This window comes from Staurois parvus, unplaced genomic scaffold (genome assembly GCF_062004578.1).
Source record: "Staurois parvus isolate SC_StPar_1 unplaced genomic scaffold, SC_StPar_1.0 ptg001814l, whole genome shotgun sequence".
Classification (NCBI taxonomy): domain Eukaryota; kingdom Metazoa; phylum Chordata; class Amphibia; order Anura; family Ranidae; genus Staurois; species Staurois parvus.
In genome coordinates, this window is record NW_028319610.1 from 1 (window position 1) to 16555 (window position 16555).

Sequence of the window (16555 nt, forward strand, 5' to 3'; positions counted from 1 at the left end):
CCCTCTATCTAGCGCCATCTACATCTCTCTCTGTCTGCTTTAGTCTTCCCTTTCCCTCGTCCCTTTTATTTTTCCTTTCCGCTTTCCTTCCTTTTTCTATCCCCCCCCCTTCCCATTTTTCCCTTTTTCCTCACTTCCCTTTTACCCATTCCTTTGTTTCCCTTTCCTTTCCTTTTATTTTCCCTTTTCTTTTCTCCTTTCCGCTCTCCTTCTCTTTTCTGCCCCCCCCCCCTTTTCCTCTCCTCTTCCCTCCATCTGTTTATCTGTCTTCTTTATTTCCTCTCATTTCCTCTTTCTTTCTCCCTTCCCTCATTCTCTTTCTATCTCTCCCCCCTTTTATCTCTCTGTATATTTATATTTTTATACTTTTATTCTATGTCTTTCTGTCTATCTGGCGTTCTGCCCCCCCCCCCCCCCAGTATTTGTAGCGGTTCCCGTGTACCACGTTCTGTAGAGTCGGATGCGGTTCTATTAGTCAGGTTTGTTTTGTTGAATTTGGTGTCACGGATGGAGATGAGCGGGAAGCCTGTGGCTGAGCCATGACCCCCCTCCTGTATTACAGAGTCCCTTCTTACTGTCCCCAGGGTCTGCGAGTGATGAGGGGGAGTCGGACTCGGTGACCGTGGCGTTTGACGATGGAGATCGGGGAAGAATCACACTCAACAACATCCGCCTGCTGCCTCCCGACTTCACCATTCAGTGTAAGTGTTGATCCACCTAATCCGAGTCCGGGGGGGGGGGGGGGGACCGCAGCTTGTACCGTGTGTCTTCCAGTCTGGGGGGGACTGCAGCTTGTACCGTGTGTCTTCCAGTCTGGGGGGGGCTGCAGCTTGTACCGTGTGTCTTCCAGTCTGGGGGGGGCTGCAGCTTGTACCATGTGTCTTCCAGTCTGGGGGGGACTGCAGCTTGTACCGTGTGTCTTCCAGTCTGGGGGGGGCTGCAGCTTGTACCATGTGTCTTCCAGTCTGGGGGGGGCTGCAGCTTGTACCGTGTGTCTTCCAGTCTGGGGGGGGCTGCAGCTTGTACCATGTGTCTTCCAGTCTGGGGGGGACTGCAGCTTGTACCGTGTGTCTTCCAGTCTGGGGGGGACTGCAGCTTGTACCGTGTGTCTTCCAGTCTGGGGGGGACTGCAGCTTGTATTGTGTCTTCCAGTCTGGGGGGACTGCAGCTTGTATTGTGTCTTCCAGTCGGGGGGGGACTGCAGCTTGTATTGTGTCTTCCAGTCTGGGGGGACTGCAGCTTGTATTGTGTCTTCCAGTCTGGGGGGGACTGCAGCTTGTATTGTGTCTTCCAGTCGGGGGGACTGCAGCTTGTACCGTGTGTCTTCCAGTACGGGGGGGGGGGGGCTGCAGCTTGTACCATGTGTCTTCCAGTATGGAGGGGACTGCAGCTTGTATTGTGTCTTCCAGTCGGGGGGGGGGGGGGGGGCTGCAGCTTGTGCCATGTGTCTTCCAGTATGGGGGGGACTGCAGCTTGTACCGTGTGTCTTCCAGTACGGGGGGGGCTGCAGCTTGTACCATGTGTCTTCCAGTCTGGGGGGGACTGCAGCTTGTACCGTGTGTCTTCCAGTACGGGGGGGGGCTGCAGATTGTACCGTGTGTCTTCCAGTCTGGGGGGGACTGCAGCTTGTACCATGTGTCTTCCAGTCTGGGGGGACTGCAGCTTGTATTGTGTGTCTTCCAGTCTGGGGGGGACTGCAGCTTGTACCGTGTGTCTTCCAGTCTGGGGGGACTGCAGCTTGTACCATGTGTCTTCCAGTCTGGGGGGGGACTGCAAGCTTGTACCGTGTGTCTTCCATTCTGGGGGGGACTGCAGCTTGTACCATGTGTCTTCCAGTCTGGGGGGGACTGCAGCTTGTACCATGTGTCTTCCAGTCTGGGGGGGACTGCAGCTTGTACCGTGTGTCTTCCAGTCTGGGGGGGGCTGCAGCTTGTACCGTGTGTCTTCCAGTCTGGGGGACTGCAGCTTGTACCATGTGTCTTCCAGTCTGGGGGGGACTGCAGCTTGTACCGTGTGTCTTCCAGTCTGGGGGGGACTGCAGCTTGTACCGTGTGTCTTCCAGTCTGGGGGGACTGCAGCTTGTACCGTGTGTCTTCCAGTCTGGGGGGGACTGCAGCTTGTACCATGTGTCTTCCAGTCTGGGGGGGACTGCAGCTTGTACCGTGTGTCTTCCAGTCTGGGGGGGGACTGCAGCTTGTATTGTGTCTTCCAGTCTGGGGGGGACTGCAGCTTGTACCGTGTGTCTTCCAGTCTGGGGGGGACTGCAGCTTGTACCGTGTGTCTTCCAGTCTGGGGGGGGACTGCAGCTTGTATTGTGTCTTCCAGTCGGGGGGGGACTGCAGCTTGTACCGTGTGTCTTCCATTCTGGGGGGGACTGCAGCTTGTACCGTGTGTCTTCCAGTCTGGGGAGACTGCAGCTTGTACCGTGTGTCTTCCAGTCTGGGGGGGGACTGCAGCTTGTATTGTGTCTTCCAGTCGGGGGGGGACTGCAGCTTGTACCGTGTGTCTTCCAGTCTGGGGGGGGGGACTGCAGCTTGTACCGTGTGTCTTCCAGTCTGGGGGGGACTGCAGCTTGTACCGTGTGTCTTCCAGTCTGGGGGGGACTGCAGCTTGTACCATGTGTCTTCCAGTCTGGGGGGGGACTGCAGCTTGTATTGTGTCTTCCAGTCTGGGGGGGACTGCAGCTTGTACCGTGTGTCTTCCAGTCTGGGGGGGACTGCAGCTTGTACCGTGTGTCTTCCAGTCTGGGGGGGACTGCAGCTTGTACCATGTGTCTTCCAGTCTGGGGGGGGACTGCAGCTTGTGTGTCTTTTACATTTCTGCTCGATAAATGGAGCTGCGATTTAGAATTCAGGACTAATGACAAACCAGGGACCAGATTGTGTTTTTCTGTCGATGTTCTTGGAGCCAACCTGGATGGAACTGGCCCATGTGACCTCTGACAGTAGATACTTCTGGCCATATTATGGATTGATTGGAGCTCCCAATGGTGGTGTTGGGTCCCTCAGCCTTGGGAACTACCATAGAGAAGAAGGTGGAAGTCTAGTCTCTGAGTTGTTAAGCCATTTCTTGGACCTACTGTGGTTCAGCAGCTTTGCAGGGACAGTGCACCGAAGCAACTCCTCACCCCGCTGGTTTCCTCTACAGTTTCTTGATGGTTCTGTTTGCAGGCCCTGGGCCCAGATAGAGCTTTCTTGTCAACACATCATATAATAAGGTGGTCCAAATGCAATTAACAAAGAGCTGGGGCCAGTGCGACACAGGTCCCTAGGTGTTCTGGCTAGTGCACTAAGGAACCCACATGGTCACCACTCTGGCCCATGTAAATGATCACCACCAATCATATCTATAAAGCAGCTGGTCATGGGTTGTCCCAGGTATAGGCTTAGGCGTAAGTGTGTGTCAGGTCCATCTCCGGCCCTTGGGATGGCATAGGGCTTTCATGCACAACCTCCATGTTCCCAAAGCCATGGTTGTGGTTTCCCCTTCTGTGCCATAGGCCCCACCACATGGGCCACTATGAAGAGGTCCACACTGCTCCATCTTCCCCTCCAGACCCCAAACCCCCCATCTCTGGCCCCTTTCACGCTTCATATGGGTCTCCCCCTTAGCTCCACACCAATGGATGGGTACAATCTATCAAGGGCAGTAACCCCCGTCTTACAGGCTGGCAAGTTAAAGGTAGCATGGAAACCCCTTTAAAACTCTTTAGACTTTAATTTAAAACCCGAGGCCTTCTTGAACCCTTCCTTTTACCCATGTAAGGTCAATATTCATAGTAATAAACTGTTCCCAATACACAGTTTGATTTATCGGCCTTCCTATTGATCTGCAGGCACAGAACCCTCCCCAGCTCTACTGCTGTCAGCTGAAAGCCGTAGAACTAAGCGGTTTGCCAGTAACACAACTACTACATCGGAGTCCTCACAGACCCCAGGCCTGGACAACCGAGAGGCAGCAGACACATCGAGAAACACTGGCAAGAAAACCTTGAGTAAGGAGAAATCAGGTGAGTGACAGGAAGTGAAAGCCACGAGTAAAGCATCCATTGTTCCGAAAATATCACTTTTGAGTGGATTAGATACAAATTTTGCATTTAGAGGCAGAATATATACGTTTTATAAGGAGTCTTGCTGTGGACACGTGCCTGCTGGGATTTGGAGCCTAGTCAAGGGTACGGCTACAGTTCGGATAAAAAAAAAAAAGTAATTGTCATTTTACTAAATTGTTTCATTATGGATCATTTATATGTCATGTTTCTCTTTTTCCTGCAGATAAAGTGGATGTGTTCAACTCAGGTGCAAAGACTCCACTGCCTGCCACCAACTTCCTGGGTCGCTCGAGCAGTATGGAGTTGAGCTGGCCTTCTCAAGGCAAGCGTCGAGCTGGAAACAAGACAAGCGGTGGTCTTCACGATCCCTTCCAATCCCAAGGGAGCATCAAAAAACAAAAATCTCGGGAGCAGCCACATGTATTCGGTAATGGTTTTGGGGCAGACTCCTTCAGCAGCCTGGCCAACTCCTACAGCCCCTTTGGAGGCAGTGCCAACAGTGGCATTGCAGCAGGACAAAAGCCAATACGGACAAAGAAAGGGGAGAGGCCGGAGGAGGAGGACAAGGGCAAGGGCGGGAAACGCAAGTCGGGTAACGAGTTTCTAGTCAAGCTTGACCACGAGGGAGTTATGTCTCCGAAAACAAAGAACGGTAAAGCCCTCCTGCTGTGCGACAAAGACTTTGGGCTGCGGATTGGACAGAGCTATGGTGCTTCATCGGGATTGGCCAAGGACAAGAAACGGAAGCCACCTCTGCACGAGCACCTGTCCATGGGCCTTGCACTTGGGAAGTACACTGGGCAAGCCGAATATGGCGTGAACTGTGACAGTGACTGCTCATTCTCTGATCAGGATGAGGAGGATAGTGCGGGGGGACTGCGAGCAAGGGTTCAGTCTAGATTTCTGGCAGGACTATCGGTTTCTTCTTCCTCCTCTGGGTCTTCTTCATCTTCTAGCTCTGGCTCCTTATCCAGCTCCAGCATATGCTCTACGGACAATGAGGACTTTTCGGAGAGTTCAGACGAAGCGGACTCTGCCATGCTTTTGCAGCCCTGCCTCACGCATCCTGTGCCTGCTTTGTTAGCGCAGCACGCCGAGGATGGCGGACAAGGGTCCCGGGGTTGCTTTGTCTCAGGACAAAAAGCCAAACAGAGGAGGAAAGGGACCCCTTCAAATTTTCCTAAAACCAAAGAGCCCCTACCTAGACAGCAACGCCTGCCCTCTGTGGAAAACCGGCCAAAGATTTCCACCTTCCTACCCGCACGCCAGCTCTGGAGGTGGTCCGGAGAGCCTACTCAGGTAAGACGTCTTCCTTACGGCACTTGACACCCGAATCGGTACACTTGTTATTTGTTCTACAGTTCACAAAAACATCCCTCAAGTTCAGCCTTTCATCTTCCATAATCCCAACGTCAGGACTAGGACTGGTCATCCTTTAGATTGAACATTAGGAGAGATTTGAAATGTGTGATGCCATTGGCCTTCTGTGAGATCCTGGAAAGGTGAAGAATCCCAAATATAGTGAGAAGGTCCATACTGTGCTGGAACATCTTCTCATGAGATTTGGGATCCTCAGCTTTTCTGGTCGGAGGACCCGTGAAGGACCAAGAGCACAAGATGGAGTAAGATGAGTAGGTTCTTCCCTTTTCTGCTTAGGTTTCATTTTATCATGGAGGAGTGGAAATTTAGAATGTAAGTGGACCTGTCATTTTATAGCCCAGGGTTTACAGTCATGGCCGAAATTGTTGGCACCCTTGATATTTCTCCAGGAAATCATGTATTTCTCACGAAACGTATTGCATTAACACATGTTTTGCTATACACATGTTTATTCCCTTTGTGTGTATTGGGACAAAACAAAAAAAGGGAGGAAAGAAAGCAAATTCGACATAATGTCACACAAACCTCCAAAAATGGGCTGGACAAAAGTATTGGCACCCTTTCACAACTGCGGATAAATAAGAATGTTACAAGCATGTGATGCTCCTGTAAACTCACCTGGGGCAAGTAACAGGTGTGGGCAATATAGAAATCACACCTGAAAGCAGATAAAAAGGAGAGACGTTCACTTAACCTTTGCATTGTGTGTCTGTCTGTGCCACACTAAGCATGGACAACAGAAAGAGGAGACGAGAACTGTCTGAGGACCTGAGAACCAAAATTGTGGCAAAATATCAACAATCTCAAGGTTACAAGTCCATCTCCAGAGAACTAGATTTGCCTTTGTCCACAGTGCGCAACATTATCAAGAAGTTTGCAACCCATGGCACTGTAGCTAATCTCCCTGGTCGTGGACGGATGAGGAAAATTGATGAAAGATTGCAACGCAGAATAGTCCGGATGGTGGATAAGCAGCCCCAAACATGTTCCAAAGACATTCAAGCTGTCCTGCAGGCTCAGGGAGCATCAGTGTCAGCGCGAACTATCCGTCGACATTTAAATGAAATGAAACGCTATGGCAGGAGACCCAGGAGGACCCCACTGCTGACACAGAGACATAAAAAAGCAAGACTACAGTTTGCCAAAATGTACTTGAGTAAGCCAAAAGCCTTCTGGGAAAACGTCTTGTGGACAGATGAGACCAAGATAGAGCTTTTCGGTAAAGCACATCATTCTACTGTTTACCGAAAACGGAATGAGGCCTACAAAGAACAAAACACAGTACCTACGGTAAAATATGGTGGAGGTTCAATGATGTTTTGGGGTTGTTTTGCTGCCTCTGGCACTGGGTGCCTTGACTGTGTGCAAGGCATCATGAAATCTGAGGATTACCAAAGGATTTTGGGTCGCACTGTAGGGCCCAGTGTCAGAAAGCTGGGTTTGCGTCCAAGATCCTGGGTCTTCCAGCAGGACAATGACCCCAAACATACGTCAAAAAGCACTCAGAAATGGATGGCAAAGAAGCGCTGGAGAGTTCTGAAGTGGCCAGCAATGAGCCCAGATCTAAATCCCATTGAACACCTGTGGAGAGATCTTAAAATTGCTGTTGGGAAAAGGTGTCCTTCCAATAAGAGAGACCTGGAGCTGTTTGCAAAGGAAGAGTGGTCCAAAATTCCGGGTGAGAGGTGTCAGAAGCTTATTGATGGTTATAGGAAGCGACTGATTTCAGTTATGTTTTCCAAAGGGTGTGCAACCAAATATTAAGTTAAGGGTGCCAATACTTTTGTCCAGCCCATTTTTGGGGTTTTGTGTGACATTATGTCATATTTGCTTTTCTGCCTCTGTTTTATATTTGTTCCAATACATACAAAGGGAATAAACATGTGTATAGCAAAACATGTGTTAATGCAATACCTTTTTTGTGTGAAATACTTGATTTTCAGGAAAAATATCAAGGGTGCCAACAATTTCGGCCATGACTGTACCTTTATTCTCTCTCATTCTCTTCCAAAATATCTATAACATCCAGCTGGTTGGAAGATTTCTATCTACATTTTATCTTCATGTGTGCCACTGTTTTGATAGAATGGTTCTTATAATATTCCCTTACCTCCTCCTCCCGGTGGCCCTTTAGGTGGGCATTAATGCCCAGGAGAAAATAGAGGAGAGAGAGGTGCGCCAGACTGAGCGTAGAAGGAAGGTAAACGTTTATTGCACACAGGTTTAAAAAAACTCACAAGAGGTTGGTGTATATCAGGCATCAAATATTGAATTGGAGGACGTCATCCGAGCGGGATCTCTGGAGTGGATGGCTGAGGTTCCAGGGGCCAAGGCTACTGTGATAGCTGGTGCTCATTAGCGGGTCCCAAGGGAGGAGTGAGGAGGGCAGATGGATGTCCAGGGAGTCGCGGTGCCGGGAGGAACCGGATCTCTAAAGCAGGTGTGCCTGGCCTCTCCAGCCAGCGTGGGTTAGGTCACGTAGGGAAAAGCCAGCCGGGAACGCAGCCAAGATGGCCGCCGGGCGGAAGTGACGTCAGGACGTAGCATGGAGCCGCAGGAAGGGGCGGTCTCCGCGACTCCCTGGAGTCTGCAAGATCCCCCACTCCCACCCAGAACTACCAAAGCTGCATGACCCCCACCATACATCCCATACCCCCTCCACTATCATTTCTTTCCCCCCCTTCCCTCTTAGTCCCACGGAGAAGTCCCTATATTCTCCTACAGCAGAACTTCCTCATCTCCTTATGACTTTTATGGGTATTATACCCACAAGTACCTCTCCTGCGCCAATACGCACTTCTGTCCCTTAATGCCCAGGAGGCTGCAAAGCTTCTGTACCATATGATTGGCTCTCACAGCGGTCATGTGATCGTAAACCTGTCCCGGAAAAAAGACACAAGTCCACCTAGCGCAACCAATAGTAAAAAAAAATAGATGCCCACGAATGATCGGGAGGAAGGCTTCATCCAGTTTGCTCCATAGACGGACCAGCACTGTGCTATTCAGATGATTGGCTCCTTGTATTACCGCTCCCTCTACCAGTCTGAGCTTTACTGTATAGGCCAAGAAAGAAGCTGAAGTCAAGACAAATTCTAGTACTTTCCTATTTTGCCTTCATGAAAAAAATGATTTTGTGTATTAATATATATGTAGAGCGGCCATACAGTGAGGAACAGAAGTATTTGAACCCCCTGCGATTCTGCAGGTTCTCCCACTTCTCCATCATGGAGGGTCTGACATTCACATTGCAGGGGATTCCCACTCTGAGGACAGAATTCAGGAGATCACATTGCAGGGGATTCCCACTCTGAGGACAGAATTCAGGAGATCACATTGCAGGGGATTCCCACTCTGAGGACAGAATTCAGGAGATCACATTGCAGGGGATTCCCACTCTGAGGACAGAATTCAGGAGATCACATTGCAGGGGATTCCCACTCTGAGGACAGAATTCAGGAGATCACATTGCAGGGGATTCCCACTCTGAGGACAGAATTCAGGAGATCACATTGCAGGGGATTCCCACTCTCAGGACAGAATTCAGGAGATCACATTGCAGGGGATTCCCACTCTCAGGACAGAATTCAGGAGATCACATTGTATGATTTGTAAAGAATGTATTTGTCTCGCACGGCTGAACAGAAGTATTTGAACCCCTGAGAAGCAGCAAGAATTCTGGCTCTCAAAGACCTGTTACTGCACCTTTATAAAGCCCCCCTCTACTCCACTCATTCATCTCACTTAGTAGCACCTGTCTGAGCTCTATAAAGACACCTGTCCACCCCACAGTCAGTCAGATGCCAACTACTACCATGGGCAAGACCAAAGAGCTGTCAAAAGACACCGGAGACAAAACTGTGGACCTCCACAAGGCTGGAAAGGGCTACGGGGCAATTGCCAAGCACCTACAATGTGAATGTCAGACCCTCCATGATGGAGAAGTGGGAGAACTTGCAGAATCGCAGGGGGTTCAAATACTTCTGTTCCTCACTGTACTTATTGTTCATATCTGCCCAGAGTTCGGTGATGAGGGTGGGCTCTTGAAATGTAAATCCTGGCATGGTTTTGAAACAACATATATGGAGTTGCAAAAAAAAGATTGCAAATGCTATATAGAGGTCCTTTGACTCGAATAATCTCCTCTGATAGGATTGCCAAATCTAGCCAACCAGATTGTTTCTCTTCTCTCCAGAGGCGGGGGATGAAAGGAAAAGCAAGAAAACTCTTCTACAAGTCAATTGTGCGGGGGAAGGAGACCTTGCATGTGGGCGAATGTGCAGTTTTCCTGTCGGCCGGACGCCCAAACCTGCCCTACATTGGACGCATCGAGAGCATGTGGGAATCCTGGGGCGGCAATATGGTGGTGAAAGTCAAGTGGTTTTACCATCCTGAAGAAACGAAACTGGGCAAAAGGCACAGCGATGGCAAAGTAAGAATCTAGTGATGTTCAATTGAGCTCTTTAAGGATTGTCTAGTCGAAGGCCAACACCACCCAAAACCCATCTCAGCCTGAGTAAGAAAGACATGTTGTCTGTGAACATACGACTGTCTAGGTTGGTTGGAGCTTGGCCGTAAAGGGCAGCTTCACTCACTCGTAGGCGTAATAACCCCTCCAACATCTAAAACGGCCTTTCTCAATAAAGCTTCTGTGGAACCCTTGGGTTCCTCCAGAGGTTCCCAGGGGCTCCTTGAGCAATGGGCAATTTAAGCCTCTCAGATAAGTAGCCACTGACACCAATGGTCTTTTTATCTATCTATACAGTGGCTAAATGGTTAGCACTTCTGCCTGGCAGTACTCTGGTCGTTGGTTCAAATCCCAACCACGGTGCCACCTGCCTGGAATTTGCATGTTCTCCCTGTGCCTGTGTGAGTTTCCTCTGTGTACTCCGGTTTCCTCCCACACTCCAAAGACATGCTGGTAGGTTAATTGGCTCCTGTCTAAATTGGCCTTAGTATATGTATGTATGAATGTGAGTTAGGGACCTTAGATTATATGCTCCTCGGGGGCGGGGACTGATGGGAATGTACAATATATATGTAAAGTGTTACCAAAATTGATGGTGCTATAAAAGTACCTGAAATAAAGGTGAATTATTCCCAGTGGCCACAAGGTTGGTTTGAGCTGAACCTTAACGGCCATCTTCACAACCCTTCCAACATCTAGTACAACCTTTCTGAACTAGGGGTCCTCCAGAGGTTGCCAAGGGTTCCTTAAGCTAGGGGCAAATCAAGCCTCTCAGATAAGTAACCACTGACACCAATGGTCTTTTTATCAATCTATAAGGGGGAGTTATTCCCAGTGGCCATAAGGTTGGTTGGAGCTTGGCTGTAAAGGCCAGCTGCACTCACTAGTAGACTTTATAACTCCTCCAACATCTAGATCAGCCTTTCTCAAAGAAGGGTTTTATGGAACCCTGGGGTTCCTCCAAAGGTTGCCTGTAGGGTTCCTTGAGCAATGCCTCTCAGATAAGTAACCACTGACACCAATGGTCTTTTTTTTCTATCTATAAAGGTGAATTATTCCCAGTGGCCACAAGGTTGGTTTGAACTGGACCTTAACGGCCAGCTTCACTCACTAGTAGACTTTATAACCCCTCCAACATCTAGTACAACCTTTCTGAACTAGGGGTCCTCCAGAGGTTGTCAAGGGTTCCTTAAGCTAGGGGCAAATCAAGCCTCTCAGATAAGTAACCACTGACACCAATGGTCTTTTTATCAATCTATAAGGGGGAGTTATTCCCAGTGGCCACAAGGTTGGTTGGAGTTTGGCCGTAAAGGCCAGCTTCACTCACTAGTAGGTTTAATAACTCCTCCAACATCTAGAGCAAATTTCTCAAGTAAGGGTTTTATGGAGCCCTAGGGTTCCTCCAGAGGTTGCCTGTAGGGTTCCTTGAGCAATGGGCATTTCAGGCCTCCCAGATAAATAACCCCTGACACCAGTCATCATTTTATCTATCTATATGGAGGGGGGTTATTCCCAATGGGCACAGATGTAAGTAGCCCCCTCCCCTGTGATAATCACACCAATGTACAGTGAGCTGTAGGTAGTCATTATTAGAAGGGGCCTAAAAAGTCACTACAAGGGTTCCTCCATGTTAGTTTGAGGTCCGGTCTGGTCTACCTTGGACAGTCCATTGTTCTGATTTCTCTAGTTTGCTCCTTCTGGACCTGCAATGACCATCTATAATGGTGTTACTATCAAAAATCTCGAAAAGTTGTAGGCCTGTTTTATGTTTTGTAGAGTTCACTAGGAGAGGGTTCCACCATATTTTGGCTTTGTAATGTCCCAACAGTTGGACTAAGCCGGGGGTTTTGTTGGGAATATCCCAACCTTGGAGTCCTGAAGATATAAGAAGTCAGAATGGTGGTGTCCATTTTGTCAGATGTACCTACCATGAATGATTTACATTGCAGACCAATCCCCTCAACCACAAGGCAACCCTGAGAGAGGGTCATGTTCTGGACCCTTCACAATCAGGGGCGGACTGACCATTTGGAAACGCAGGCACTGCCCAAGGGCCCGGGGTCAGTAGGGGGCCCCATGAGATGCCCCTGGTACCTTTTTCATAGGCTGTTTTGAGTTTGGGCAAGGACACAGGGGCCACATGATCCCCTATTGCCCAGGGGCCCCGTGCGCTGTCACTCCGCCTCTGTTCACAATCATGTTGGCGCAGGGGTCTTCAGTCATCCTCCATAGCCATCTGTCTGAGTTCTGGTGCACTTAAGTTAGGATTTGCCCTTTGTCACATGACTCTTTCTCAATGCGTTTTCCTGAGTAACTTCTGTTCTTTTCCCCGCCCCCGCAGAACGCATTGTACCAGTCGTCGCACGAGGATGAAAATGACGTACAGACAATCTCACACAAGTGCCAGGTGGTGAGCCGCCAGCAGTATGAAAAGATGAGCCACAGCAAGCGCTACCAGGACCGGCAAAACCTCTATTACCTGGCAGGGACCTATGACCCGGGAACTGGGAGGCTGGTGACCGCAGAGGGTGTGCCGGTGCTGTGCTGAAATGCCACTCGGGAGTTAACTGAGGGGGGAAGGGTATCACTCTTACTAGACAGCACTTCGCACCATCGGTAGCATGTACCAATCCAGAATCCTCGATTTACACGATCGTTCACATCCACCAACCCTCACAGAAACGAATACGCACAATTCCCGGCCACCTAAGAGGCGAACAACGCGTGGAACCGCCACGCAAACACTAACCCAAGACCACGGCCTCCTGATGCCCCTCCGGGAGTGGCACGGACTCGGGCCGTTCCTGAAATCAGTCGATCTTTCTCCGTTAGGGAGATCCGGTTACACATTTCTGATCAGGTTTGACGCTCCATGATGTACGAGGCATTGGGGGCACCCCACACTAAAGAACTGTCGCTCGGGCCTCTTCACACCACAGCGACTCTTTATATTCCTTTTTGTTTCATTTTTATTTCCTTTTAGTAAAAACCTCAGTGATGTTATCACAGATGTGTCCAGATGTCGCCACACACCAGACAATCGTAGAAGACCAGATCTCTGACTGTCCAACTTTGTGTTCTCCATAATTCTCTGAAGGCACAATTGCACAGGTTCTGTTGCTTGGGCCATTTTTAAGCCGATGTTTTTGAAGAGCAAACATTTTTTTAAAAAATTGGTTTGTTCCTTCGGGCAATCGTCTAGACGACAGAAACATTTCAAACTCTACAGGAGCCGTATGTCTCTCCTTGGACCTCTTTCAATCATGGTCCAAAAATCCAAATCTTTGAATAGATTATTTTGGATTCATTTTGATACTGGTCCAAAAATCGATATTTTTTTGGGATCTATTTTGATATTGGTCCAAAAATTTCAATCTTCAAATATTTTGTTTTTTTAGATTCATTTTAGAATTTATAAAAAAAAAAAATCTGATATTTTTTACATTAAAATTAATGTATGTATTGTTCCAAAAATCAGAATCTTTGAAGAGATGTTTTTGGATCCACGCTGACATTTGTCCAAGAAAAGGAATCTTTGAATGATTGATCTTTGGATCTATTTTGATATTGGTCCAAAAATTTAAATCTTTAAATATTTGTTTTTTTTAGATTCATTTTAGAATTTAATAAAAAAAAAATCTGATTTTTTACATTAAAATTAATGTATGTATTGTTCCAAAAATCTGAATCTTTGAATAGATGTTTTTGGATCCACGCTGACATTTGTCCAAGAAAAGGAATCTTTGAATGATTGAGCTTTGGATCTTTTTTGATATTGGTCCAAACATTGAAAGATTTGAATAGATTTTTTTTATTTTTTATATTGGGTCAAAAATCAAAATCTTTAAATAGATTCATTTTAAAACTGGTCCAAAGAAATCTGAATTTTTACAGTTTAAAAAAAATTTTGTATTGTTCAAAAAATTTGAACTTTCGAATATGTTTTTGGATCCATGTTGAGGAATCGTGGAATGACTAATTTTTGGATCTGTTTTGATGTTGGTCCAAAAATGTAAATCTTTAAATAGATATTGTTAGATCCATCGTGAAATTGGCCCAAGAATCCTAACTTTAGAATAGATTGTTTTAAATTCCTGTTTGTTGTGCTTCAAAAATCAGAATCTTTGAATAGATTCTTTTAGATCTTTTTAGATATTGATCCAAAAATCAGAATGTCTGACAGATTTTTTTGGATCTATTTTGATATTGGTCCAAAAATTGAAATGATTGAATTGATGGTTTTCGGATCTATTTTGACATTGCTCAAAAAATTTTTAAATAATTTAATAGATTTTGGATCTTTTTTTGATCTTGATCCAAAAATTAAAACGATTGAATTGATGGTTTTTGGATCTATGTTGACATTGGTCCAAAATGTAAATCTTTAAAATAGATGTTTTTTGGATCCATCTTGAAATTGGTCCAAGATTCTTCATTTTTTAATAGATGGTTTTACAATCCTGTTTGTGATGCTCCAAAAATTGGAATCTTTCAATAGATGTTTTTAGGTCTCTGAAGATTTCGTTTCCTGGATGAATATCTAAAAAGACTGATTTGTTTTTTTTACGAGTTTTAACATTGGTCCAAAAAATCTGGAATTTTTTTTTTTTTTTTTTTTTTTACAAGTTTTAACATTGGTCCAAAAAAAAGAAATCAGGATTTTTTTTTTTCAAATGAATGGTTTTTGGGCAAGTTTTGATAATAGTAAAAAAAAAAATCTGAATTTTTGAATAGGTGTTTTTGAATTTTGAGGCCGGTGTTGAACAAATTTGACGGACAAAATGGTGCAACCAATCCTGTGCAGTCGAGCCTTGCTAACATCTCGTTTTTTGTAAGCCAACTTGGCCGATTTCCCCCCCCAACTCTCGATCGTTGCAGAGCAATGTATCTTCCAGAACAAATGCAAGACCGAACCCCGGAGGGAAGGGCTACAGGCAGCAAATGCTGGGATCGCCCTTTATTTGATTCCTGCCCAAAAATAGGTCTGCTCCTTAACAGTTTACAGTATTAATTTTTTTTTTTTTTTTTTTTTTTTTTTTACTTCAACCTCAGAGAACAGTTTCTGGTCAGGTGGTACAATGTAGCACTTCAGAACACTACATAAAAAAAAAACATACTACAGGAAAATGTCTAATAAACCACGGGGTGCTTATAATTTAAGGCACTTAACAGTATTTGCAGACGAAAAAAATACTGAATTACACGGTGCCCAAATTATACCGCTTTCACACACGGAGCATTAAAACTGCTGTGAAACTTTGTTTTTTATTTTTTGCCTTCAGGCTGCTCAAAAAAAAAAAAAAAATGTCCTCAACATTTTGTCGATTCTGAGATGCACGTATCAAACTGGTTTCTTTCCTAGCAAAACTGCTACATCCATCTTTTTTTTTTTTTTTTTTTCCATTAAGTTTTTTTTTTTTTTGTAATTATTTGTTTTTTTTTTGTTTTTTTTCTGGGGAGGGAGGGCGTGTTTATTTGTATTATTCCTAATTTATCTTCAACAGCCTCAAGTTTCAAGCCATATTCTCCCCAGTACCTCTTTCAGCTTTTCTTCCCGAAAGGCAAGATCAGGTGTAATAATTATCTATTTATTCACTGTGTAAATACAGAACTTCTTTTGGAAAGTTTTTATTAACAAAACAAAAAGTACAAAAAAAAAATCCTCAAAAAAAATTTAAAAAAACTCGACGGGGGGGAAAAAAAAAAAAAAACAAAACCTTATTTTGCTGTCGCTAAAGTATAAATTATGCACTGTGTCCTCTTGGCAAGGCTGGGAATATTAGGAATTATGTATAATTTGTAATTATATCGGGAGTTGAAGAAAGTAAAAAAAAAAAAAAAAGCACTTGGGGTCTAGGCAGGGACTTGAAGGGGGCAATGAGAGACAATTTAAATATCTTAAAAATAAAAATCGTCACATTTAAATGCTTTTATTGTTAAAAAAACAAAAACAAAAAAACACCAAATTCCTGAAAATATGTAAATAGATTTGTCTGAAATATTTTTTTTTGTGTTGTTTAAGACATTTTTTAAGGAAAAAAAAGTAAAAGAAAATGTATTGGGAATGTCAATATGGTCCGATGGAATAAAAAGGAAATTATTATATAAATATATATTATATAAATTAAGAGTGGTTTGGTCTTTTTTTTTTAAGCCTTCGATGACGGATTCTACGCATTTTCACTTATTATTATTTTTTTATCAGTGGTCAGATATTATATTATGAGGATCTAATAATTTGCTATGAAGTTCTATAGGCTTTCTTGGAAGGTTAGGCAAAGGTGGCTTTTTAATTTTTAATTAATTTTTAATGATTAATTTAGACATTGAAATCTCTACACGTGCGTTCCCAGCTCCACCCCCTTGCTGTGGCCATAGGCAGGGTAATGATATTTTAAGACCTGGATTTTTTTTCGGTGAAATTACAAAGAATTTCAGGGGTGTGATTAGACTTCAGTAATGGAGTCCAGGAAATACAAACAGGGAATGTGAAAATAGAAGGTCTGCTTTACTTACACCTCCCCGCCCCCCACCATCACCCAAAATATAAATGGACTTGTAAGGCATTAAAAACCAAAGCTTATGCAAAAACAATTAAAAAAGAAAAAAAAAAAACTTCAGCTTTCCATGCTTTGGGAGGTGCCGGTGATGCCATGGGG

General features: G+C 45.5%; 1 protein-coding gene across 1 annotated transcript; it reads left to right on the forward strand.

The window, feature by feature from the left end:
* Window positions 1-518: 518 nt before the first annotated feature.
* LOC149434161 (BAH and coiled-coil domain-containing protein 1-like) lies at window positions 519-16024 on the forward strand (the record flags this gene model as incomplete). The annotated part of the gene is made up of 5 exons (XM_089664029.1): window positions 519-701; window positions 3836-4009; window positions 4275-5350; window positions 9624-9860; window positions 12238-16024. Coding segments are annotated over 5 exons (1877 nt in total), but the record flags the coding sequence as incomplete, so codon positions are not given.
* Window positions 16025-16555: the final 531 nt, after the last annotated feature.